Genomic DNA, 27,998 nt, shown 5'->3' on the forward strand with positions numbered 1-27,998 from the left:
GTAACCACATTTTAAAGAAAAACAAAAACCTTAAGCAATGTGGGTGAAACATTGAACTATTTTATTACAAAACAAAACAGTGATCCTGATTGTTCCATTAATACGAACGTTTTGTGAATGCCAAGTCACACTTTCTCTCAGAATACAGAGTGGAGGAGAGTTGACTCAGTGCTACAAAACTGTCAGTCACCTCTCAGTTACAGCAGCCTTCATAACACTCAAACACACACGGCACCTGCAACTCCAAATTGTTGACAGAAATTAATTTGAATACTAGCATGGAATACTCTTGCGGTGTATTTGTTTAATATAAAGTGACTTTGGTTAGTACAGTGAGGCGTATTAACTGATTCAGGCAGCTTACTGGCCACATCTGTACATTGCTGGTATACTGGGGAAAGCTGTTTGAACATTTTTTTCCTTCCATATTCTAGATGCCCAACTTAAGGTCTGTATGCTACTAGTACACTCGTACTCTCTCTCAATGTTCACTACTAGTATCATTTTTGTTTACTAGTATGAAATTAAACCGTTCAGGTAAACTTATGTGCTGCACGAGTAACAATACCAGCAGTAGTTTTACCTCTCTGGTAGCACGTAGTTGTCTTGTAAGGTTGCCACTTGCGAGCATGCCAGAGTTACAATACTAGCGAGCTACATGCACCTTGCTGGATATCAAGGTTATCGAATAAATACTGAAACGGCTTCATGGAAAGCATTTACTAGTAAGACAACTATGTTACGATTGAAACAAAACTGCACTAGTGGGATATCCAGTTACTATGAGTAAGTACATTGCTAGATGTTAAGTAATGGAATTCTGTAACTAGTAGCATGCAGTAGCCAAAGTTGTCCTAGTGTGCAGAAATGTCATACTGGAGTGCAATGCAACATCACTAGTAACAAAACACATTCTACTAGTGTGCCGAGTCTACTAGTGAGGACAAGGAGTATACTAGTACATGGACTTTCATCTGGAGATAAAGAACAGATGCAAGAATGAATAAAAGTCCAAACGGCTTTATGGAAAGCATTAATTTGAGATCTATCTTAAGGTCTGTCGTTGTGCTAGTGTACTTTTTATCCTCACTATTAGGACAACTATTCGTTACTACTGGTGAGGCAAAACCGCATTAGTTAATAACTGCAGTCAGGGCTTTGCTAGTAGCAATGGTAGTTCACAAATGTCAACTAGTGCAGTTTTGCTTCTCTAGTAGTATGCGGAAGACACAATTTTATTAGTTCACTGCATTGTAGTGAAGCGTGTACTAGCTATCAAGGCCAAAATCAGAAAAAAAAGAAAAAAATGCTCAAACAGCTTTCCATAGGTAAAGTAGCTGAGGCTGAAGACACAAGAACAAAAACTATACACCAGTTGCCATAAACCAAAGTGTAGGATACAGATAAATAGGCCTTAATGGTGAATGAAGAGAATGTGCTGAAGGTTCACGTTCCTTAACTGAACATGTCAAAGGTCAGTCAACTCTGCATGAATAGCTGTCGGTCCTCACAGGACTCACTCAGCGAGCGTGCGACTCCTGCAATTTTTGGAAGGTGGAGCAGCGCTAGAATGACAAGCAGGTGCCTTCTGCATGAACTCACCAACATGTGGCTTTGCAGAAACGCACAACAGGCGAAAAAAGGAAAGCAAAAGTGGAGAAATGTCTTTAAGTGCTGGGCTGCTGCTCGCAGTGCGCGCAGGTGCGCACGGGCCGCTCTCTGTGCGTCTGGACCTGAACCGTGCATCTGGTCAGGCCGTAGGTGTGAAGCAACAGGTGGCGGGCCTTCGCCTGGACGTCCTCCCAGTTGTTGGCACTTGAGGGCACTGGAAGCACAACATTGTGACATGAGATTAGAAAAGTGGTCACAAAGTTAGGGGTATGATTTTCTTCCAAAATCAGCAATGACAGGAAGCGATTACGTTTGTGGAGAAATGAGCAACAATTTTAGTTATGAGCGCTCGCTGTGGTGGCAGTAAACTTCACGATTATGTTTACTGCCATTTCAAGTTCACTTTCAAACTAAACATAAAACAAAGAGAAGTACACTTTGTGTATTTAACACAACCATTAATACTTCTAGCTTAATGCTAACACACACTGCAAAATTCCAAAGGTGGGCTAACAAAACTAGCATCGATGTTGTGGTTATTTTACATCTCAAAATAACTTATTTGAATACAAGTGGGAGCAACACGTGAATACTCACAGGCACACATTCTTTATCCTCTGCAAAAAACAACTAAATATTAATTCAGCTTAGTTTGAGACGGTCCTCTTCTGTTCTTCGGTTGAGATCTTGTTTAATCGAGATCCTTCCTTTTTCATATCCTGTTTTCTGTTTGTATTTTGAATCGAGTAGTAAACTATTGTATGGAACATGATTGTCTTGTTTTTGTTGTGACAAAGTTATGCATGATGGGGATATTACAGTGGGAAGATTTCTGTCCTATCCTGTCAGGTCAGTGATGTGTCATGCTATAACTAAAAGAGGAAGAAAAAGACTCGTGCACATGTTCAACTGGCCTCAGGCCTTTTTTGACATCCCTTTCAGCTTGTCCATGGCCATTTTTGGCACAAAAAGTCTGTAATGATGAAGATTATTATTTTTTGCTTCTTTAACTGCTTAACTAGGTTTTCAAACTAACATAAGTTCTTGTCACAAGTATAAAATATGTGTCCGTTTTCATTCCAATTCCGTTTTTTTGCACAATGTGCATTTACAACCTCAATAATTAATCTTTTCAAAAATACATTATTATCTGTACAGTAGGCTACCACATTTGTCTGATGCAATACTGTAGTAAAGTCTTTCTACTTCGTTGCACAATATATATATATTAAAAAAATATCGCGATTAGGGCACATACACATACATATATATATATATATATATATATATATATATATATATATATATATATATATATATATATATATATATATATTAGGGGTGTCACGATTCGCCAACTCCACGATTCGATTTAAATTTCGATTTTGGGGTCACGATTCGATTTTTTTTTCGATTTTTTTTTTTTTTTTTTTTTTCCGCTCCCCCACTTTATAACACAGAGGCATATGCTTCTGTAGGCTAAGGCTAGTCTATGATCATTGGTTCTATTCATTGTACAGTAAATCTTATTTCAAAAGATCGGCTACATATAGGTGATGCAATTTCCATATTATTTTTGTGTAAATTTATGTAATATATGATAATTGACATTAGGCAGGAATGATCAAATTCAAAGAATTTATTTACAATATAAAGTTAACCGTCTTGTTCTTACTGAAGTGTAAAATAAAAAATAAAAAAACAAAAACAAAAAGTCACAGTGGGTGCCTGCCATCTATTGACTGTTTTTGGTTACAACAGTGTGCTGTGCGTTCCTCTTAAAATAATGTGCAATGTGCAACAACAACAAAAAATATATTGTATCCAAAGTCATGGAACAAATACAGCCTGAACAAACTATATCCCAACATTTACAGTTGCTGGGCATACTGTAGCGTGGTTCAAGTACACTAATTAAATGTTTGAATCCAGCGTTTTCCAAGGCTGCAGGTCTGCTGCTATAAATAGACCTATGGATCTGGCGTTTCGCGCGAGCTGAAGTGTGTGGAAGTTTCACTGTAAATGAGGATGAAATAGTTGGTTGGACCGTTGTTTTCCCACTTCTAGTTGAATTTGATAAATCTAAATCTTTGTGATGCCTGCGTAAATGTCCCGTCATGTTTGTCGTGTTTCCCGTTGTTACGGCTGGCGGCTCGGGCCCGCCGCCGGCTCCGCTCCCCTAGTATGTATGTGTGTGTTTGTGTCGGCTGGTGCCCGTATAATGGTACTTCAGTTTGAATGCGCCAGCGCGACACTCTGATTGGAGGACTGTGCCAGCGCGACACTCCGATTGGACGACTGTGCCAGCGCGACACTCCGATTGGACGACTGTGCCAGCGCGACGCTATTGTGTATCCGTGTATTATACCCCTATTGGTTATTGTTGTTTCTCCTCCGTTCTGTCAGTTCTGTCAAATGCGGTTATTATTTGTTCACCTTCCACTTTCACTCCCTTGTCAAACCCCTGCCTGAAATTTCAATTAAAACTACTCAGATGTTAAAGTCGACCCGTGTTTATCTACTCTATATTTTCTGTTATTGTGTTACTTCCCTTCCCCTTGACGAGCCGGGCGTAACACCGTGGCCGAGTACAGTACGCGCACATAGCATATCTTGCAACTGTGGTCTTTTTATCGACAACGTGAACGTTGTCGACATAACTCACCGGGAACGCAAAATGTTTCCAAACTGGTGACGAGAGAAGCGGGAGCGGCTTGAAGCACCATTGCTGTGTCTGTCCGCGCTTGCCATCATGACTGCAGGAGAAGTCAGCTAACAAGTGCCGTTAGCTAGTAGCTGAATGGCTGCGTCTCATTTGCTTTCCTGGGAGGTGGCGGTGGCGGCGGTGGCGGCGGGCGCGGGGGGGGGGGGCATCGAATCGTGTGTCCTCTCTTCTATTTCGATGCTCGAAATCGTGACGTAATTTCGATCGATTTCGATAAAAAATCGAAATCGTGACACCCTTAATATATATATATATATTAGGGGTGTTAAAAAAATCGATTCGGCGATATATCGCGATACTACATCGCGCGATTCTCGAATCGATTCAATTAAAAAAAAAGCGATTTTTTTTTTTTTTTTAAGAGCTCAGAATTGTTCATTCGGTAGTCTTACCGATTCAACGTCTTATCATCATTTATTTTTTATTTTTTGTGTGTGTGTGAATCGATTTTTAAACTTCCATTTTTAATGGAAAAATATTCAACAAAACGTTTGACTTCGGGTTAGGATTCACACCTTGAGCATGGAAGAATGTTATATGAACGGAACATTAAGCCTTAATATTTTATTTTAATGCTGTTCAAACATGAAACAGATTACAACCTGTATAAAACTGAAATTTCAGATAAATAAATAATACATTTTCATATAAATCGTACACTCTACAAGCTTACTGATTAGTATTTTCTAAATTTGAATGATATATATATATATATATATATGTGTGTATATATATATATATATATATATATATATATATATATATATATATATATATATATTAGGGGTGTTAAAAAAAATCGATTCGGCGATATATCGCGATACTACATCGCGCGATTCTCGAATCGATTCAATAATCGGCAGAATCTATTTTTTTTTTTTTTTTTTTTTAGGATTCACACCTTGAGCATGGAAGAATGTTATATGAACGGCACATTAAGCCTTAATATTTTTATTTTAATGCTGTTCAAACATGAAACAGATTACAACCTCTATAAGACTGAAATTTCAGATAAATAAATAATACATTTTCATATAAATCTTACACTCTACAAGCTTACTGATTAGTATTTTCTAAATATGAATGAAAAAAAATCGCAACAATCGACTTATAAATTCGTATCGGGATTAATCGGTATCGAATCGTGACCATTCGTATCGGGATTAATCGGTATCGAATCGAATCGTGACCTGTGAATCGGGATACGAATCGAATCGTCAGGTACTAGGCAATTCACACCCCTAATATATATATATGTATATATATATATATATATATATATATATATGTATATATATATATATATATATATATATATATATATGTGTATATATATATGTATATATATATATATGTATATGTGTATAATATATATATATATATGTATATATGTGTACATATATATATATATGTATATATATATATATATATATGTATATATATATATATATATATATATATATATAAATATATATATATGTATATATATATATATATATATATATATATATATATATATATGTATATATATATATATATATATATATATATATATATATATATATGTAAAGAGCTGAACTTGGAAAGGACAAAAATGCAACATACTGCTAAAATGGTTCAAGAGGAAGGAAACGAAATGTCAAAAAATGTCCTGAAACTCAGATGTTCACAAATAAATTTGAATCACGTAACCAAGCCCAAGCAAATCAACCTCCCATTCCCGGAAATGAACAAGAAATGACGCAAAGCTTATAAATACATTTCATATCTGCATGTTGTGCTGAACTCACTTAGCTGAAGATGCACAAGTGCTGCGGTCTTCTCTGTTGTCAGCGCCCAAACATTCAGCTCATCCACCAACTGCACATCCTTCAGTTTTAGGAGATCCTCTTTGATCTGCACTGTGTCCAAGTGCCTGGGCACGCCTGGGCGGAGCACCAAAAAAAGAAAAAAAGAAAAAAGAAAACGGGGGAAAAACAACTACATGAGTCCTCATGTAAGAACACAAGGTCTCACATTTGGGCAAGAATCCGATACTTGCCTTCAAGCACGATGACTGTTGTGTCACGTATGATGCGGACTGTGGTAAACAGAACCAGAATGGAGAAGATGTAGGTGCAGATGGGATCTGCAAGTTTGTACTCGGGCTGAGGAGATGAAGAGATAGCAGTCACAGCTGAGCCTAAAGTAGCTTTTTATCATGGTGACAAACTTCAGAAATATGAATCCATTCACAGTACGTAGTACGCACCAGAGGCCGAAACCTCCTAAGTAACAATTTGGTAAATGTAATATTTTTCAAAAATCCATACTATTCATTAGTCCACACGTGTAGGTGTTTTTTTATTTTTTATTTTTTTTACTTGACCAATCAAAAGAGTTAAAAATAGCAAAGCTACTGCTTTTCTGTGTCTCCTCTAAAGTAGGGATGTAACGATATCCAAACGTCACGATACGATATTATCACGATATGAGGGTCACGATACGATAATTATCACGTAATTGATATCACGATATTGTGGGGGCGTTGGCGATATTTAAAAAAAGATCACAATATTGTAAAAAAAAAAAAAAAGAAAAAAAAAAGCTTGTACTAAAAAAAGCACAACATCGTGCGTTTGTACATAACAGCAACACATATAAACCACCTACAATCTCTCATGACAATATTGAGGCACTTATTTGCTAATGCAAGCACACGTTTATCGCTTCACAAGCAAATGAGATTCCCCTTCATCTGACAATTAGCATAGATTTTAAAAATAGAAGGCCAAAACATCCCTAATGAAAATTTAATTGCATTAATAAACTAGCCACTAGAGGGTGATAGAACTTCACAAATGGAAATCAATCTGACCTTTTTTAACAGATGTGTTCCTTTTAAATATTGTGAACATGACGAGGACGATATTGTGGCAGTTTTCATATCACGATATCGCGATATTGCCCTTATCGTTACATCCCTACTCAAAAGTGACTACTCTATTTTAGAGGTACGCCAGCGATATTGAACTTCCCGTGTCGAGTGATGACACCAAGGTTAACGTATCTGCTCCCCATTCACACTTGAGACCTTGAGTCACATGACACCTGAGAGGGCAAAAAAATATTATTTTTGGCCCAATTTGGACATTTTGGCTTAGTGATGGACTCACTTTTGTTGCCAGTTGTGACAGTCAAAGATTGTGAGTTATCTTGAGGAGACAGTCAAATTTACACTGTTACACAAGCAGCACACTGACTGCAATTACATTGTCGCTAAGTAGATAATAAAAGAGTTCAAGGCCGTACTTGCAAGGCACATTAAAATATTGCTTTCATGTGTAATAAAACCAAAGACATGTGACTTCATGTGAGCAGGGCCAATGCACCTTGAAGCGGACGATGTATGCAGCTATGAGAACCCCGATGCTCTGGAAGAGGTCGCCTAAAGCGTGGATGAAGGCGGCTCGAACGGCCAGGCTGCCGTGCGGCCTTTGGTTCTGTGCGGACCCTGCAGACTGCGACCCCGACGCGGTTGGCGCGCCATGAGAGTGACCGTGCCCATGGGAGTGAAGGTGACCGCCTTGGTTCAATAAGAAGCCCATTCTGAATAGAAAAAGAAAAAAACATCTTTATTACTGTAGTCACACTATCACACAATCTCAAATGATCCTGCTCTCTCACACAAATGCTGTCACTCACGTAAACTCTCTCACATTCAGTTGCAGTCTCTTTGTATATGTGCATGTAGTGAGAAACACAAACATTCTGACTCACATGAGGTTGACAGCCACGCCCACAGCTGCCGTGATAATCATGACGTCTCCATCGATGTTGAAGTCTTGGTTTACCGTCCTCTGAACGGCCTCAAACAGAAGTATCGCCGTCAGGATGTAGATAAGCGCCACACTGAGGACCGCTGCTATCACCTCTGCACCAGAAACAGTAAAGTATCACAGAAACTTTCCAGGATGCGGCCCTCTTCAGCTCTGAATCACAGATAGAATCTAAAAATAACTACCTTAACTTTTATTAAGATCTATGAACATTATATTATTATCTGATAGTGTTGTCACTAGGGGTGTGAATTGCCTAGTACCTGACGATACGATCCGTATCACGATTCATAGGTCACGATTTGATTCAATACCGATTAATCCCGATATGAATTTACAAGTCGATTGTTGCGATTTTTTTTTACTCAAATTTAGAAAATACCATTCAGTAAACTGGTACATGTACACTGTAAGATTTGTATGAAAATTTATTATTTATTGATCTCAAACTTCAGTTTTATAACTGTGAGCCACTGCATTTAACAAACAGGTTGTAACCTTTTTTCATATTAGAACAGCATTGAAATAAAATGTTAACCCCGGGTTTTCACCGGATGCGGTTGCGGTGCGGTCCGGCGACGCAAGCAATTAGATTCCATTCATTCGAATGGTGCTGTTTACACCGCTTGCGGGTGCGTTGCGTGTCGACTGCGTCTCAGCTGCGGCATGCCGCAGCCCTTCCGCAAGGATAGACCTATTTTCTATTTTTGCCGGACGCCGCAGCGGTAGGCCTCCGGCAAATGGCAAGCTAGCACAAAACACATCGAGCAGGACAGGAAGACCGACGCAGTTTCAAAATAAATTTCCGGTTACCTTTCAGAATAAAACACTCGCCAGCTCCTATTTCGCAAGCTTTTCAGCAAAACGTGACGTGGGCGTCGCCGGGCCATGTGCTCATTCACGGTTTAGACACCAGCGAACATGGACGAGGAGAGGTTTATATTGGAGGTGGAAAACCACAAAATAATATATGACACGGCACATCCTTTTTATAAGGACAACCAAAAAAAGGATGCTGCATGGAATCTCATAGCAGAAGAAGAAGAAAAGGTTAAATCAAAAGAAGTCCACCTCTCTTTCTGCTTCTCTGTTGAGCACAGACTTTCTGTATGTTTGTCGTTGTGAAATGCCACATGATCGCGCGCGCGCGGTCCCGCGAGACACGTTGGGAAGTGGGCGGCGACGGAGCTGCCGGACCGCAGCTGTGCGGAGCCGGTGTGGATTGACAAAAAAATTGACCCGTCCGGAGCACGCAGTCAAGACGCACCGCACCGCAACCGCACCGCAACCGCATCCGGTGAAAACCCGGGGTTAGGCTTAATGTTCCATTAATATAACATTCTTCCATGCTTAAGGTGTGAAAGTTAGACGTTTTGTTGAATATTTTTTCATCAAAAATGGATGTTAAAAAATCGATTCGGCTGCCTATTGAATCGATTCGAGAATTGTGTGCTTTAATATCGCGATATATTGCCGAATCGATTTTTTTTAACACCCCTAGTTGTCACAATATCAAAACATTTTTTGACTTCAATACTATACCTGCATAAAATACCTCCATACCAGTACTGAAACGGTACCTCAGCAAAAATCTAAAAGATCAACTGACCATTAACAAAAGAACTTCAAATTATTTTGTTAAATGTTAATTGTTAAATGTTTATTTTGTCACATTTTTTCAAACAAAAAAAAACTCCCTAACCCTTACAATAATGAAAGTGGTCACTGGTCCTCACTTACATAGTACCGTCTTTCTTTGTAAATATCTAATTTTCAAAGTGGGCACATGCGGGTTATAGTCAGATGCGGCTTATGTATGGACAAAATGCTTTTTCCTTTAGAAATGTAGTGGGTCCGGCTTATAATCAGGTGCGCCTTATAGTCCAGCAATTACGGTATATGTGGCCCTAATACGCCGTCGTAAGAGTTGGCGGGCTATCTCGCATTTATTTTAAGTACCAGTGCTAAAACAAAAAATGATACCGAGCCATTTTTGACACCAAAACATCGAGGTAAGGTACTGGCACCGGTGTCCCGTGCAACACTATTATCTGACAAATAAACATCGTCATCTAACCCTACCACCCCCCCCCAAAACCCCCCCCCCCCCCCCCCAAAACACTTCTTAGAAAATGCAATGTAATTGATTGACATCGATGGCTACTATCAATCAAATCTAGAGCGCAACCTTGCCCTAATTTCTACAGTGACTGACATCGGTCATGGCAAAATAACAGCAAAGACAACAAAACTCCTTGAAATTCTACTTTCTTACTACTACACTAACTAACATACACAGACTTCAGTCATATCTTAGCTTACAATCAGTGTCACACGGGTTTGGGTACTTGAAAGGAGAGCCTTACCGAGTCGATGCAGTCCAAAAGTGAATCTCTTGGTGGGTGGTTTAGTGGACAGCCACAGAGCCAGTAGAGAGAACAGGATTCCCACCACATCGGCTAACATGTGCATAGCGTCAGTCATGATGGCTAAGCTGTTTGATACATAGCCACCTGGAAGAACAGATACAATGATTGACAACATTGGGCAACGTGTAATCTTAATCTTATACAAGATATATTAATTGATTAATCTGTCTATTATTTTGCCGATGAATCTGATTTAAAAAAAAAAAAAAAGTTTTAATTTCCATCCCTAAACAAAAAAACAGGACATTATTTCAAATTGATAGTCAGAAAATACACAAACAAATTAAGATTCAGTTACTTGTCATCAGAAAATTGGCGAAAAAATGTTGTTCATTGTTTTCCAAAGTAAAAGCAGATGTTTGCAAAGGTTTCATTTTGATTCACCACAAAGCATCAGTCTGCTTCCATGAAGGACTACAGAAAGCTGAAAACTAGGGATTACTACTTAACGATACTGCCTATCAATGTAGGACTTTAACGGTGCTCTTAATTAATAACTTTTAATTGTCGCACCTCCATTAAATTATATTTATGAGCTGTTTAATATTTTTGTTTTCTTATTTAGGTACATCCATCTTTAAAGTCAAATTCAGCCAAGGTGGAAAAGTCAATGTCACTGTGAATGTCAATTGTTATCAAAACTGACTTTAAGCTACGTTTATTAACTTTGATTTCTTTGATAGGTGAATACATAAAATTGTTTATTATATTGAGCGTTTCTTATGTTCCAGCATGTCTGCAAGCAGCCCGGTCGCATCATGGTTAGAATGTCTACACATCTTAGTGGAGAAGTCGGTGTTGAATAGAGAAAAAATAAAAATAAAACCGATTATAAATACTTTTCATTTCATTACAATAATTTATAAGACATTTTTTAATCAAATAGTTCTTATTAAATGTAAATGTAAAATTGTTTATTGTACTAAATATTTCTTACTATAGACTCAATGTTATTATTTACAATAAATGTATTACACATTAATTAGATAAATGAATACAGTTTAATTAATCTTTTCTTTATAAATAATATAATGTCACAATAACGTTAACACTTGGTAGGCCAGATTAAAGAATGCAGCCGGCCGTATGTATCCACACTTTGGCCACTGTTCTTTAGCTTACCTATAATTTCCGCCATCATGAAGAGAAAGTAGAGCACAGCTGCAATGACCAGCCTCTTCATCACCTTCCTCTGTTTCATGGTCTCCCTCTTCTTGGTGCAGCTGTCGCAGGGGTCCATGTTCAATCCCGGGCTGCCCATGCTAGAGGGAGAGTCCAGCAGCGAGTCATCGTCTTGCTCACGGCCCGCAACCAACAGCGTGTTGACCGCCACCCCGTTGGACGGAGTCCCAGCAGCGTAGTCCGACATCTCGCCGGAGACCACCACCTTCATATGGAAAGTTATTTGCATATTTATTCCACATCCTTTACATGCATATAAAGGTCCACTAATACGCACTTTGTCCTCATTAGTAAGACAATCCCATGAATGTCTTACTAGTCACGTTTTTTTTCCACTACTGCATGACATGTTTGAACTCTAGTGAACTAGTAGAGTTAAAAAAATATATGAAAAGTAAAAAAAAAAATCAAAATTCATCGATAGTAGGAGCAAATGTATGACAGTGAAATGTGCATTTTCAAAATAGCCTTGCATTTGATTTGTGTGTTGCACTTTTAACTCTTTTCCTGCCGATAACGTTAATTTACGTTAACGGAAATCCCAAAGAGTACTGCCATCAACGTTAATTGGTGTCAACTACGTTTTATTATTTTATCCCCGCAATGGGCAGCGCAACGTCTTGGGCAGCTCTGTTTTTTTTTTTTTTCCACTTCAATTTTTATTTCCTTTTTGAACACACACAAACAACATTGTTGTATATAAAATACAAACAAACCTTCAACATTAACAGGGGAAGCCACTTTGCTAAACAATTCACTGACTACTTCTCATATTGATCATGTCCATCGCCTTTTAAGTCCTTGTATGTTTTCCATTTCCTCCACTTTTGCTCTCCTTGAGTACCCTGCAATCTCATATGGAAAGTTAGTATCTCCATCGTATGGATTTCTTCCATGATTGCCTTCCATTGGTCTTCATTCGGTGGGTCCACTTTATACCATGTTCTTGTTATAGCTTTTTTGCTTGCCACAAGCAATATATTTACCAAGTATTTGTCTTCATGTTGTATCACTCCTTCATTAAAGTCATTCAAATAGAGTCATACAGTTGAAAGGGATTCCGTACCCCAGAATCTCCTGTACCAAATAGTGTATTTTTTTCCAAAAATGTTGTATTTTTTTTACATTTCCAAAAAACATGTGTATGATCTGCATTCAATTCTCCACACTCTCTCCAACACATGGGATTTGTTTTCGAGTATCTATTCTTAATCTTGGGTGTGACAAAAAAACGTATCAAGTTCTTCCATGAAAATTCCCTCCACTTTTGGGACATGGTAGTCATTTGGTGAGCTTTCCACATCCCCAGCCACTGTTGCTCTGTGATTTGTATGTCAAGTTCAGATTCCCATTTTGTCTTAATATAATTGGTTGAGTTTTTGTTTACTAACAAAGCCTTATACAGTGTGGAGATAATCCTACACGATCCGCCCTTATACGTCCTGATCAAAAGTTGAGTTACCCCACTTGTGTTTCTCGAGAGATCCATTTGGACCCTTTTCTTGTAATAGTCCCTTGCTTGTAAATATCTATAAAAAATCACATTTCTCCATATTATATACTATTTTCATGTCTTGAAAACTTTTCACTTTCCCTTTATCTAACAAGGTGCACCATGCCGTCAGTCCCATATATGTCCACTCTTTAAATCTCCTGTCATATTCATTTGGTTTGAAGTTTGTGTCATATGCCACCCACTTTAATTGATCAATATCTTCAATTTTTTGTTTTCGAATGACTGTGAACCACAACTTCAGAGTAAATAAAGTGTTGGGGTCTAGCTTTTCCTGCACTTTCTCATATAATATTTTATCCCCAACTAGGCTTTGAATGGGGAAGCCACCAAACTCTCTTTCCATTCCTTTCCATTTGGCTACATAGTCTGTATTACACCAACAAACTATATATCTGAATTGAGATGCATGGTAATACTCTCTTAAATTTGGGAGACCCATACCTCCTTGTTCTTTAGGTAGTTGAAGGGTTACATATTTCACTCTGGGATGTTTACCTCCCCATATAAATCTTGATATTGTCCTATCCCAATTCACAAACTGTGTTTGTGGGATCTCTATTGGCAAGGATTGGAATAAATAAAGAAGCCTAGGCAGCATGTTCATTCTGATTGCTTCAATCCGTGCACTAAAGTCCATTGTTAAAGTAGACCACCTCTTTATATCCTCTTGAATATCCTTATTAATAATATCATAATTTACCTTATATAAATTGTTCCAGTTTTTGGTGATATAGACCCCCAAATATTTAATCTTCTCTTGATTCCAGTTAAACTTATATATGTCTTGAATAGGCTTTGATGGAGTGTAGTTCAATGTAAGTACCTGAGTTTTTGATATATTAATTTTATATCCAGATAGGTGACCATATATCTCAAATAGCCTCATTAGTGCAGGTAAGGATTGCTCTGGATGTCTGAGAAATGCTATAATGTCATCTGCAAAAAGCCCAATCTTATTTTCTATATTATTTATTGTTACACCAGTAATTTCCTCACTTTGTCGAACTGCTTGTGCTAGTGGTTCAATGAAGAGAGCAAACAAAGTGGGAGAGAGACAGCATCCCTGTCTAGTTGATCTTTGTAGGTATATTCTGTCTGTCAAGTTACCATTTATTTTAATTCTGGCATTAGGTCGATGATAGAGTGTTCTAATACATTGCACCGACTTATCGTCAAAGCCAAATTTTCTCATTACTTTATATAGAAAGTTCCAATTTACTGAATCGAAAGCCTTTTCGGCATCTACACTAATTAATAAGGTGTCCTGTTTATCATGATGAGCCTGATCTAATACATGTAGCGTTTTCCTGATGTTATCTTGAGCTTGTCTGTTTTTCATAAATCCTGTCTGGTCCTCATCTATTAGTTCCGTCACAAATTTGTTCAACCTGTCTGAAATAATAGATGTATATATTTTGTAGTCTACATTTAATAGTGAGATAGGTCTATAATTTCCGCATTGTTCTTTATCTTTGCCAGGTTTTGGCAGTACAGAAATTATTGCCTCATTCCAGGAGGGTGGTATTTTATTCTCTTCAAGTGTCCAGTTGAATGCTGACACAAGTAAAGGTGTTAGTTCTTCCCTGAATGCTTTATACCATTCTGCGCTGTGCCCATCACTCCCCGGACTCTTGTTGTTCTTCAATTTCGTAATTGCATTTTTCACCTCCTCTTCTGTTATTTTGGTTGTTAATTTTCTATTTTGTGAAGGGCCAATCGAAGGTAGTTCCACTGTTTTCAGAAATTCCTCCATCTCATCTAATCCCACTGAAATGGTTTGACCATAAAGATTTCCATAGTATTCCTGAAATACCTTCTCAATCCGCTCTGGTGAGCGACATAATTCCTTTGTGTGTGGGTCTCTTATTTTATAAATACTATTTATAGCTTGTTGTTTTCTCATGCGTCTTGCTAATAATTTAGTAGCTCTCGGTCCCACTTCGTAGTAATTCTGTTTCACAAATGTATTCTTTTTTTCTACTTCCTCAGACAGTAAAGTGTTTATTTTGGTTTTCATCTTTTTTATCTCCTCATAAACGGGCAGCTCTGGTTTTATGAATGAGCCCCCCCCCCCCCACCCCCCCAAAAAAAAACCTATAGCCAGCAGATGGCAGCATTGCATCTCTTTTCTATGGGATAACGACATGACAACATGGCTGCTCTTAGGAAATACATTTATTCATTAATACATTTAGTCATTAATGAGCAAAGCGTTTGTCACATTAAATCTAATCCACAGAGCGTCACTAAACAAATAAATATTCGTGTCAAAGTCACTGTTGTGCAGAAAATTTATCTTTTCACAAAAAGCTTGTTTTCTCCTTATTGTTTCCATTCAATCATACTTTTTGTTTGAATGAGCAAATGGAATCCAATCTCTTATATGGCATCCACCATGTTTACGTAGTCATAACACGCAATATTCTGTTTGCTTTGAAAGATGAGTGACAATGCTCGAAATCAGCTGGCACGCTAGCGGTTGTCTTTTTGGATAATGTCTGGCAGTAAAAGAGTTAATTGAGAAGACACAGCATTATGGATAATAGATTGGATAAAGTTATTGTGGAAATGCTGAAAGCATCCCACATATGTTATTCGGATTTTTATTCTCACTTATTTGGCGAGAAATAACTCTCTCATAATACTTACAATTTACACCGTTCAAATTTCAACTTGCTTAAAAAAAATTCACGCCTTCCGGGGTATATATCATCTAATTCCACATTACTTACAGTACTAGCACAATTTAACATGAAATATCAACTTTTCCCCATTCATTTTCAATGGGCCTGATGTTTAACTTTTTCTAAGTCTCACTTTCCATGCCCATTTCCATACATACAACTGATCATCATTACCAGCTTTCTGAGACTGCTCAGTGGCGTTCTTGGTTAAGTGCATTGTCCAGTAACCAGGAGGTTGCGGGTCCGAATCCCATGTCTGACTGTGCATTGCAAATATGCTTAGTAACATAACTGTATACCAACTGACTATCATATCGGGAAATGCATTACAATTTCACTGAAATGATTAAATGCTATTTTTAAAATAATTACGCCATTAGCCATGAATTTGAACAAGGCAAGTTAGCTCAGTCATTAGAGCAATTTCTTCCCCCATGGAGAACTTGGACCACATTTTAGTACATTCGATGGTTTGATAACAACTGACTATCGTTTTAGGATTATACTGTAATTTCTATAAAATGTTTAAATCCCACTTTAGACAGATTGCAGTTCAAGTTCTCTTCTTATTCATTTATCTTTCATCTTCAATTCAAACTTTGTAATTTTCACATCATTTATCTTTCAATTTACTTCATAAGCATTCAGCTTAGCATTCGGCTATTAGCATTCAGCTTTCAGCATTCCCACGTAATTTATCCAGAAATTGCACTTAGTCTAGTTATTTTAGGCATCTATCTCGGGCTGGGCAATAAATTGAATTAATTGGATCAAATTAATTGTTGAAAAGTAGCTAAATTGTGAAATTGAGGTGTGTATAAATAAATACACTCTTGCTTTCTTCTGGATAATTAAAAGCTATTGTTCTTAAGTTCTGTTATATCCAAATGTTATTGTGAGCACAGCAGTACTTTTGAACAAGTGGCAGAATGCTGGATGGGCGATTTACAAGACAACAATACAATAGCAACCAAGTTAGCAACTATTTAATTGTGGCATTTAAGCACAAGCTATGAATGTTAAATTCACGTTAAACTCATTTAAAATCACTATACATAGGGGTGGGCGATATGACGATATTAGATCGTTAAGGATCGATAAGTGTTGACGATCTTATAAAGCTGAAAGATCGACAAGATCGTCTGTAGGGCACATTTTATACAGTTCAACTTTATGCAGGCCCAAGCTTGGTTTATGCTTGATGCATCCGGGTGGTCTTTTTTTTTTTTCCCCCTCCTCCACGCACACACTCACACTAACACGCACATAAACTTACTACACTCCTCTAGTCAGCATGCTAATGCTAAGTAAGATGCTAATGCTGATGTGTCCACTCCTCCACCTGGAGCCCGAAGCATCCATGAGGTTCCGCACAACTCCCCAAAGCAAATGACATTCGAACGAGAGGTCGAGGGTGCGGTGGCCCGGAGCCGCGGGTTCGCGGGGAGGCCGGCTCGGTTTGCGCGCCCCGCCCCCCAGGTGCCAGTTCGGCCACCTCGGAACCGACAGCCGACGGGTACGCCACTCTCCCCGCACCGCGATACGTCCACAACCACATTGCCCACACTCGCACCTTCGAGAATTTGTAAACTACGCGGAGTCGCAGGCGAGCAAAAGCTGTCGTAAACAGTGTTTTCTACTTTCCAATTCTGTGTTTTATTTACTTTGCTAACTCATTCCAAACTGTTTTTGTCGATAGTTTATTGAGGGTAAAACTTTTTCAATTTCTATTGCGGTGTTAAGTGCTGTTCATACACCGTTGGCACTGTAACTAAAGGAACTGAGGCTGTTCATTACCATTCATGTTTACATTCATTGCACTATTTAATAAAAATTGCACTATTTCAATCGAAACCTGTTCAGAAAGCTTAGTTGGCTTAAGATGTCTGTTTTTTTTTTCTTTTCGGGTTTTATATACATTTTAAATATGTTTTAAAATTTACAAAAATGTTCAGAAATGTGAAGATTAGTCTAAAAATATGTAAAATAAAAACAATTTTTAAAAAAGAAAGAAAAAAGAATCGTGATAAAATCGAGATTGTGAATTTATTCTTAAAGAATCGTGATATGACATTTTTACCATATCACCCACCCCTACTATACATTCTATCCATTATTGTTGTCTGAACATTTTGCACTGGGATGCTTTTTGAACAAATGAAATCTATAAATAAATGTTGGGTCTAGGGTTGTCACGAGAACCGATACTTCGGTGCCAAGTCGATGCCAAAATTCTGCAAATGTGACGGTACTGCCTTTTCTACAATACCCGAAGTATCGTTGGTACCGAGGCGGCAGATCTGGCCGTGTCTTTTGTGTTGTTTTCGGGGGATGAGCGCTTATCTAGCAACCCACGGAACGTCTAATGACGTCATGCAACATGACGCAAAAAACAAAAAACAAAAAAAACCATCCAATTTAGCGAAACCCGCCCCACACTACTGTCTACTCTAGACTAGCACGTAGCAATCAACATGTCCTCCTCACCAGTGTGGTGGTTTTTCTCCATGGCAGAAGATCAAAACATTTTCAGCAAGGATTCAAAGAGGGGGAAAGAAGGCTTTTGCTCACCTGAAATCTGTCATCAAGTTAGGGTTAGGGTTACCTTTGAACGAACGTGAATGAGGCACAGCTGCAGCAGCTAATATTGCTAGGCTAACGGCGCGAAGCTAACAAGCCAGCAATAAAAATCTAAAGCCATTAATGGCAAAGTTATGGCATTCATAGCGCTAGACAAGCAGCCGTTTTTTTTGTAGCTGACTCGGTTTTTTGCAAGTTAATAGCACATTTGGAGCCACGTTGCATCCTCCCAAATGGCCACAGCTTGATTGACAAGAACGGACTAACACTACACGTAAGTCTCACCGCAGTTCGGGGTGGGGGTTTTCAAGGATGCTTATCGTGTTATTTTATTTTTAACTTTTAAATTTTCAGAGAAATGTCTTATATGCCCAGTGCAGTCAAAGCATTAATACTGTAGTTTTTGTGAAAAGCTGCAATACCAGTTTTGTCTATTTACTTGATTTCAATTTTTTTTTTTTTTTTTTTTTTTTTAATTAAGGTTGACAAATGTCAATGCATATAATTTTACCAAACGTTCACCTACCTCATCCTCATGCACTATTACACTTAGGGTTGAATAAATGCATTCCTATTTCTTAATGCATACATACATGAATGTTTTGTTTTTCCAGATAAACCAGTTGTAGTTCTGTATTAATTTTAAAATTAACTTTTTATTTTGTGTAATTATCTGTTAGCCATTTCATATAGAAAATGAATACACATTTGAAAGAAACACATTTGTTTGCTGTGATAAACAGAGCTACTAAAACATCAGTTTTTCCATTCCTGGATGCAAAAATTGCAGATTATATGAAGGCTATATTAAATATAAAAAACAATGACCACAAAGCAGTAAATTATCGGTTATCGGCACAGTATTTTATCGTTTACTCTATTGTTTAATACACAGTATTTTATTTTAATGCTTTAAAGCCACATGCCAATTGTTCTGTTTAAGCACGCAGTATTGCTGTTTGTTCACTTCTAATAAAGGAGTGTATGTTGAAGTACATGGGATTTATTATTTATTTTCTATTTTTACTGTGGTATCGAAATGGCTTCGAGAATCATGGAATTTCAATGGTATCGGCATCGATTACTAAATTTCTGGTATCGTGACATCCCTAGTTGGGTATTACTTGGCTATTACTTTGATTAAAATCATAATAGATATATTTTTTGGCCGTATCTCCTAGCCTCGCAGTTTTATAACCATAAAAAAAAAAAGTGAATTTGGCACAGCGCAAAGTGGCAAATGTGTGAATACATGTGATGTGACTGTGTAAGATTTTATGACTTGACTGTTATGACTTGGTTGAATTTTACCTCAGTAACTTGGGACTCACTTGAAGGTTAAGACTTCAGACTTACACGTGTGTTGGACCGACACCGCTTAAATTTCACAAATCTATACTTACTATTAGTCAGTCTCCAAACGTGTTATTCATACAAATTATTGACCAATCTAAAGTTTGACAATGGTTCGCTCTCATTGACAATGAGAATGAAAAAAATAAAAAAATAAAAGAAAAATGGTTTTGGCGATGATTCCGCCCAACGCTGGCAATATATCCCACCTCTGCTTCCTATTAAGGACAAAGAGGGTGCTCATCCAACCCATGCACCTTGAGCTGGGTATCAAGTATCCATCCATCCATCCATCCATCCATCCATCCATTTTCTTGACCGCTTATTCCTCACAAGGGTCGCGGGGGGTGCTGGCGCCTATCTCAGCTGGCTCTGGGCAGTAGGCGGGGGACACCCTGGACTGGTTGCCAGCCAATCGCAGGGCACACAGAGACGAACAAGTATCCACACTCACAAGCACACCTAGGGACAATTCGGAGCGCCTAATTAACCTGCCATACATGTTTTTGGAATGTGGGAGGAGACCGGAGTACCCGGAGAAGACCCACGCGGGCACGGGGAGAACATGCAAACTCCACCCAGGAAGGCCGGAGCCTGGACTCGAACCGGAGTCCTCAGAACTGGGAGGCGGACGTGCTAACCACTCTATCACCGTGCCGCCCTTGGGTATCAAGTATACTGAATAAATGGCTTTCCATACCTTCAGCTTGCTGAATTTGGGTGCTTCATCCTCCACCAGCTCTTCGGAAAAGTCGAAGGGCGCAGTGTCGCTGCTCATGTCCCAGTCGTTCCGCTCTCTCCTGAAGGCGGAGCGCACCTTGCTCAACAGGCTACCGCCGGACATCTTTAAAAGTATCCCAGGCTGACTCTGCATACAGGACACTTTCCTCCTGGGTCAATCATTTACATTGTGCAGCCGCTACTAGCATGCAAGTTTACTCCATTGCGACCTGGAAGAGATGAAAACAATACGAGGCTACTCAACGGCAAGCGCATTCTTATCATGGTTTATATCTTTTACCCTCAGGCCTTGTTCTATTTTACTGCCCTTTCAGCTTGTGTCGTGACGTAATGTGTAATTTTTTCACTCTTATTCACTAACATCAGTCCTTTTAATTACTACAGGGTTCTATGTTAACGATAGCGGAAGATCACTGACACTGATCGGGCTAGTACATAAATTTATACATAAATATAATGAAATGAAGAAATGGATTGAACAAAATATAAAGTCCAGAAAAAAAAATCAGTACTTTCCACGTTCACACCAGCTATCCTAAGTGATACTGTCTGCTTTTTATAATGCAGTGTAGTTTTCTTTTTCTATGAAGAAAATGCTTGCATCCAAAAAAACAAAAATATCAAAGATCATTCTGTTATTTTTAAAGGTTGAAAGGGGCATAAGTAGACATCTTTAAGTGTCTATAAAAGCGCTATATAAATTTGATGCATTATTATGTCCACACATACATTTTGGTGGTGACTGATCACAGGCTTGAGACATTTAAGCAATGGTGAGCTTTCTTTTTTTTTTTAATGGTAGCATTTTAGACCGTCACCACCTCATCATGCAATTTAACCACACTGACTACACACTTCACTCTCTCATCCTTGGGTAGGTCAGGTCTACATTGAAAATTACAAATTGTAAATCACACTAGTATATTGTTTATAGTATTTATATGGTTTAATTGGTGGCAGCACAGTTTACACACAGGACCTCACAATCATTGTTTCCAAACCCGGAATTTTACTATAAGAAGAAAGGTGGACTTTACACAGAAGCGCAAGCGTAGCAACTGTTTCCAAACCCGGAAATTTACTATAAGAAGAAAGGTGGACTTTACACAGAAGCGCAAGCGTAGCAACTGACAAAAAGATGTCGTAGCAACCACAGCAGTCTTATTGATATTGGCTGTCATACTTAACAAGAACAAACGCAGACAAACGCTAATGCAAGACACTGTAGTATAAACCGGCGGCGTCATTTTTATTTTATTCACCCTTTAAATTTCAGTTTGTTTGCACAATACAGAGGTAAAATTATCTAAACAAATTTTTACATCTTTACTTATTCCCAGTACCGCCTTTTAATTTTCATATTGCTAATAGTAGGCTACATTTTCTCTTTTTATAGCATGTATCAAACTTGACAACGTAGTTTTTGCTATTATTATGGGCAGCACTGTTATGGCTGCTGCTGTGTCCCTTGCCGGTTTAACCCCTCTATCCTCTTTTATCTCCCCCTCTACCCCCTATGCCTCTGCAGTACTTTGTCCATCTTCAGCCAACCAGCCAGTGCAGACGATTGCCCCACAGACCCAGAAAATAAGTTCAAACTAGTGTACCACATTTTCTTAAACTTTGCGGAAACTGAAAGCATCATCCGGTCAAGTACTTTGAACACTGCTGTTTAAATTGAATTAAATTGCACTTGTACTAACCAATATCATCGCGAAATGGCGAGTATTGCTAATGTCTCAAGTGCCAAATTCTCGAAGGTGGCATTCTGGTCATTCTGCCCAGATAGTAAAGTTCCTACGCATAAATAAATAAATAAATAAATAAATAAATAAAAATATTTAAAAAAATGAATAAAAGCAATAGTTATAAAAATTCTGAAGATGCCCATAATGTATGAGATATGAAGCTTCTTGAGCTACAATATATGAAGTGCCTTGAAATAAAGTGAATTGCTGCTCCATGAATAAAACTGACGAACTAAACAAATAACAAGGAATTTAATAAATGAAGTTTTCATGGTTTTCAATTGGGCAAAAGTTGTCAGAGAGAGAGAACGCTATAAAGCCTAAGGCCTAAGCCTAAATTTTATTGTTAACATTAAAATACGTATAGAGCTGAAGTTGTAAAATTGAGAAAATTAGACAACAAATTTACTGCATCGTCTTTGGTAGGTTTCATCATATTTTCATAACATGGCGGTGGGGAAAAAAATGATGTGAGGCGGACACATGGCCAGTATTTCAGCACAGATGGATCAACAAATCCTGACATATGAGAGAGATATTGTAAAGTGATCAAAAGTCCTCCTCACTGAAACAGCTTTGGCTAAACAGTAACAGGCTAGCTCGTAAATGTGAGATGTTTAGTCGTGACAGGAGGCGACTACTATCAGGGTTGTTGTTGTTGTTTTTTTTATAAAAATCACATGACACCAGGCTAAACTCACCTAACGACGCCTTTTCGACCAATGTCGGGCCAACCTGGGACATCTCCGGAACTAAACCTGGACTGGAGTGGGAAGTGGGAAGGAAGGAAAAGCTGAGCAAAGTCAACTAGCAAGTTTGGTGGAGAGGTGAAGTCTAAAAGTCATGTGACCGGCCTAGTCATGTGACGTTTGTCAGCCGCAAACAAGTACAAATGTAAACGTAGTTTTCTGGCCAGCTTCTGTTTACACGCCTGAAGTCGCCGCGAAAAAGAAATTCCAACGGGTAAAGTGTTGTAAATCGATTTGTAAGGCTCAGTCGTTTGATAAGTAGCTGTTAAAAAAAAAAACAGCAACAACAACGCGGTTGGATGCTACTAGCTAGTATTGTTGTTTGTTAGCCTTTTTCAGCTGTTCTTCCTGCAGTGACAACGTGACACGCAACGAATCACAACATTAGTGCAGTCTGATAAAGTTCAAGAAACATCTGATTTCGTTGGGTCTTTTACAGGTTTTGGTGTCTAGTTTTACACTGCTACGCCGAGCTAGTATGCATGTGTCATGCACCATTAGCCCTACTGGACTCGTCCTAGTAGCACAAAACTACCGATTAATTCGTTGTAGGCTACTGGTTTTGCCTCACTCGTGACATGCCCTACTAGTGTTCAGAAATGTTATACAAAGGCAGTCATTTAACTGAACTGTCTGCGTGATTTATCATTTACAATCGCAACGACATCCGGCCAGCTTTTACTCGCTATTGCACAATTGCTCGTAGATGTGTTTAAAAAAATGTAGCGGTTGATAAAAATGCTCACGAAACTTTCCAATCAGCATGCCAGTATATTAACGCACTATCTGTTCACTATCGGTGTTCTCTGAATGCTGATGAAGCAACCACCCATAGAAAAATAGTGAATTAATGTTAGGCGTTTTATTCATGGTGATGCGGCTGCAAAAATAATAATGATTCACCACTTTTACAGATTGCTGAGTCTTGTGGTTTATGGATGGAATGGAGGATGAAGGACCCTCGTCTCAGGGTGAACCTCCACATCTCGGAGGTGTGTGACAAACATCTACACACGCTGTACACTCCTGACAATGTTTTTATGTTCTTCCTTGTGAATGTCATTCAAATGTGTCTGATTGAGAAGCCTCTCTACATCCCAGTTTTTATAAATTGAAATGAAGCCTGGACTCGAGCTTGGACTTCAATTTTGTACTTGTAAAGCAATTCTTCTTTTGGTTCAGATGTAACATTTTTAATAATACAAAAGCTTGCTAGCTCTACTATACACCTCTGCGCTAGTTCAGTTTGTCTTTAATGGGGTAAATGTTGCACTAGCAACGTAAATGTATACATCTTTCAGATGTGCAACTGTCGGCGGAGGAGCAAATGTATGTGGAGAGCTCCGCCCCTCTAGAAAATGTCTGTCTCAACAAAGACGCCGTCTACAAGCTAACAGAGGGCTTGCTATCCCACTACCTGCCTAGCCTGCAGAACTCGAAACATACCCTACAAGAGCTCACGTGAGTTGGTTGGTGACCGCAGATCATCACTGTTCATCAACATTAAAATACAGTAGCACATAAGAGATCGTCAAAGCAAGGCAGGTGTTTTATTCCTAAAAGGTATTTAGTTTAGAATGAGTCTATTAAAGTGTATTTAACTTAAACTTTAACAAGTCAACTTGGTAACATGTATTTACATGCTCTTCCAGACAAAATCAACTCATATTGTTGGACACACTGGATCAAGAAGTCACCAAGTTCCGAGAGTGCAACGCCTTACTTGACCTGAATTCACTGGTACGTTTGACCGTCGTTTGCACCCGTTTCCCAACCCTGAACATATTCCCTCATCCAGTTTCTTGGCTTTACAGTTTACAGAGGCTAAGGTTTACCACAACAAACTGGTCAATATCAGGAAAGAGATGATTTTGCTTCATGAAAGAACAACAAAATTAAAGGTAATTATTTGTCTGTGTATTTTCCTTTTTTTTTTTTTTTATCTAACATATTTTACTCATTTGAGACCTGTTTCTTGTGTTACATGCGTCATTGCATGTATAATGACATTTTAAACCTACTTAGTGCATTTATCGTTTTTTTTTGTTTTTTTTTTAAGTTCCCCTCTGGGCCTCAATTATGGCTTATCGTCTCCTTGTGACAATGGCGAGCCGCTGATAGTTTCCATGTGCTTTCAGAAACGAGCTTTAAAGCTGCAGCAGCACAAGCAGAAGGAGGCGCTGGAGAGGGAGCACCAGCGTGAGAAGGAGCTGGAGCGAGAGCGGCAGCTTATTGCCAAGCCTGCAAAAAGAACATAAGCTTCTGCACTCTGGTGGTTTTTGCGCGTTTAAGCCTATTTTCTACAAAACATGTACATGTCGGCTAACCAATGACACTTGATGAATTCTTAGGACATTTTGCTTCTATTTTGAAACAATAACATTTAAGGTAATGCAGTAAGAGGCCAAAGTGAAGGAGTGAATCACAGTGGTTATGATTGGGTTACAGTTTACATACGCCACTAGAACATTCAGAGGTCAGGCACCATCAAGTGAGGGGATTTTCATCAAATCCTCTACACAGCGTTTGTGGTGGTTCACTGTATTAAAATCAACCACTGTCTACTATTTAGAAGTTTTAATGCAGTATTCTGCGCCAAATATTGCCAATATTCTAACACTTTCAATATAACACTTTTGTTTTTGCTCCCATTTTTTATTAGATAAATTCAAAGATCTAGAACTAGTTCCACATGCAGGAATATCAGCATTTCTCTCAAATATTGTTCACAAACCAGTCTAAATCTGTGATAATGAGCACATCTCCATGCCGAGATAATCCATCCTTCCTCACAGGTGTGCTATATCAACATGCTGATTAGACACCATGATTAGTGCACAGGTGTGATCTTTAGAGTGTCCACATTAAAAGGTCACTCTGAAAGGTGCAGTTTCAGAGTCTGGGTTTGTAGTCTGGGGACTCAGAAAACCATTAAGTACTGACTGTTTTAGAAAACCAGTCAGTATTCTGAGTACCCAGACCCCCTCTCTCCCCGCTAATAAAAACAAAACTACACCCTTTAGAGTGGCCATTTATTGTGGGCAGTCAAAGGTACACTAATCGTGGTGTATAATCAGCATCTTGATTGGCACACTTGTGAGGTGAGATGGATTATCTTGGCAAAGAAGAAATGCTCACTAGCACAGATTTAGTCTGGTTTGTGAACAATATTTGAGAGAAATTGTGTATGTGGAAGAAGTTTTAGATATTTGAGTTCATCTCAAAAAATGGGAGCAGAAGTGTTGCATTATTTTCTTATTTATTTTTTTTGAGTATGTAACTTAGACTGTTTTTAATACACATTTTCTGATTAGCATAATAATTAAATAGCAATTTAACAAAAACACTCTGTTCGTAAATGAGCACGCTTACAAATAATGGTACCCCCAAAAATATTTTCCCCCACTGTATAATTTTTTTCCATTTCATTTTCACTAGGCCATGAACGTGCTACTCCTGGGAAATTTCCTGAAAACAGTCAACATTGACCTACAGTACATTTTGTTGCTGTTACCCCGGGTTTTCACCGGATGCGGTTGCGGTGCGGTGCGTCTTGACTGCGTGCTCCGGACGGGTCAATTTTTTTGTCAATCCACACCGGCTCCGCACAGCTGCGGTCCGGCAGCTCCGTCGCCGCCCACTTCCCAACGTGTCTTGCGGGCCCGCGCGCGCGCGATCATGTGGCATTTCACAACGACAAACATACAGAAAGTCTGTGCTCAACAGAGAAGCAGAAAGAGAGGTGGACTTCTTTTGATTTAACCTTTTCTTCTTCTTCTGCTATGAGATTCCATGCAGCATCCTTTTTTTGGTTGTCCTTGTAAAGTATATTAATAACGAGAGTCGGGTCAGTGCGGGTCCACTCTTTATTTCTGTCTTCCGCGTCCGGCTGACGCTCAGTACGGCAAGCGAGACGGGCACAACAAGCAATCGCGAACATCAAACTCACAATACATTACAGTCCTTATAAAAAGGATGTGCCGTGTCATATATTATTTTGTGGTTTTCCACCTCCAATATAAACCTCTCCTCGTCCATGTTCGCTGGTGTCTAAACCGTGAATGAGCACATGGCCCGGCGACGCCCACGTCACGTTTTGCTGAAAAACTTGCGAAATAGGAGCTGGCGAGTGTTTTATTCTGAAAGGTAACCGGAAATTTATTTTGAAACTGCCTCGGTCTTCCTGTCCCGCTCGATGTGTTTTGTGCTAGCTTGCCATTTGCCGGAGGCCTACCGCTGCGGCGTCCGGCAAAAATAGAAAACAGGTCTATCCTTGCGGAAGGCTTGCGGCACGCCGCAGGCCTTCCGCAGTCGACACGCAACGCACCCGCAAGCGGTGTAAACTGCACCATTCGAATGAATGGAATCTAATTGCTTGCGTCGCCGGACCGCACCGCAACCTCATCCGGTGAAAACCCGGTGTTAGTAGTTTGAGAAAGAGCCACGTAGATTTACTTGAACAATATGTCAACCGCCTGGCCCTGACAGGAGTCGTATTCTTTAATCTGCTTGTGTCCACACTTTCAAATTGTCTGAACAAAGATGGCTGTTTGCTGGTAAACTGTCTAATGCTAACAAATGCATAGTAAAATGCATTACATTTTGTGTAAATGCACTCAAACATGCAGTGTGATGACTCTGAGTTATACCGATGTGGTTTAAACCAACGAGGATGAACTGCTAATTATTGATACATTCAACTCTCAACCCCTGATGACACATTGAAGTATTGTCCTGGCTGTTTTTGTTGAGATAAAATGGAATGTACAGTAATTGTTATTGGACATTGAGCCTTTTAATTGTTTCATGTTATAAAGTATTTGTTTAAAAATGACTGGTGTGTCATGTTTGAATGACTATAG

At 38.8% G+C, this 27,998-nt stretch overlaps 2 protein-coding genes across 3 annotated transcripts; one reads left to right on the forward strand and one right to left on the reverse strand.

Moving 5' to 3' along the window:
- Nucleotides 1-40: 40 nt before the first annotated feature.
- On the reverse strand, nucleotides 41-24,066 carry slc30a4 (solute carrier family 30 member 4). Its single transcript, XM_077518298.1, has 9 exons — nucleotides 23,089-24,066; nucleotides 20,599-20,848; nucleotides 11,706-11,970; nucleotides 10,521-10,667; nucleotides 8,096-8,249; nucleotides 7,708-7,924; nucleotides 6,378-6,483; nucleotides 6,127-6,261; nucleotides 41-1,825 (listed from the first exon to the last, which is right to left on the reverse strand). Exons 2-9 carry the CDS (start codon nucleotides 20,770-20,772, stop codon nucleotides 1,668-1,670), a joined length of 1,356 nt encoding a protein of 451 aa, XP_077374424.1. The 5' UTR covers nucleotides 20,773-20,848; nucleotides 23,089-24,066; the 3' UTR covers nucleotides 41-1,667.
- bloc1s6 (biogenesis of lysosomal organelles complex-1, subunit 6, pallidin) lies at nucleotides 23,103-27,970 on the forward strand. Of its 2 annotated transcripts, none has more exons than XM_077518300.1 (6): nucleotides 23,103-23,214; nucleotides 24,051-24,128; nucleotides 24,438-24,597; nucleotides 24,789-24,876; nucleotides 24,951-25,037; nucleotides 25,275-27,970. In XM_077518300.1, exons 2-6 carry the CDS (start codon nucleotides 24,071-24,073, stop codon nucleotides 25,392-25,394), a joined length of 513 nt encoding a protein of 170 aa, XP_077374426.1. In that variant the 5' UTR covers nucleotides 23,103-23,214; nucleotides 24,051-24,070; the 3' UTR covers nucleotides 25,395-27,970. The 2 variants fall into 2 exon arrangements, with proteins under 2 accessions (XP_077374426.1, XP_077374425.1); XM_077518299.1 differs by lacking the exon at nucleotides 23,103-23,214 and adding an exon at nucleotides 23,217-23,350.
- The last annotated feature ends 28 nt before the right edge of the window (nucleotides 27,971-27,998 follow it).

This window comes from Festucalex cinctus, chromosome 4, assembly GCF_051991245.1.
Source record: "Festucalex cinctus isolate MCC-2025b chromosome 4, RoL_Fcin_1.0, whole genome shotgun sequence".
Classification (NCBI taxonomy): Eukaryota; Metazoa; Chordata; class Actinopteri; order Syngnathiformes; family Syngnathidae; genus Festucalex; species Festucalex cinctus.

Bases quoted from the DNA above. Each gene is read 5' to 3' on its own strand.
- slc30a4 (XM_077518298.1), bottom strand. From the start codon at position 20,772: ATGCAGAGTCAGCCTGGGATACTTTTAAAGATGTCCGGCGGTAGCCTG. The intron at 8,250-10,520 runs GTAAGGCTCTCC...TTTCTGGTGCAG, and splicing joins TTTTGGACTGCATCGACTCG to AGGTGATAGCAGCGGTCCTC. The intron at 7,925-8,095 runs GTGAGTCAGAAT...TTTTCTATTCAG, and splicing joins GGCGTGGCTGTCAACCTCAT to AATGGGCTTCTTATTGAACC.
- bloc1s6 (XM_077518300.1), top strand. From the start codon at position 24,071: ATGGATGGAATGGAGGATGAAGGACCCTCGTCTCAGGGTGAACCTCCA. The intron at 24,129-24,437 runs GTGTGTGACAAA...TACATCTTTCAG, and splicing joins TGAACCTCCACATCTCGGAG to ATGTGCAACTGTCGGCGGAG. The intron at 24,877-24,950 runs GTACGTTTGACC...TTGGCTTTACAG, and splicing joins TACTTGACCTGAATTCACTG to TTTACAGAGGCTAAGGTTTA.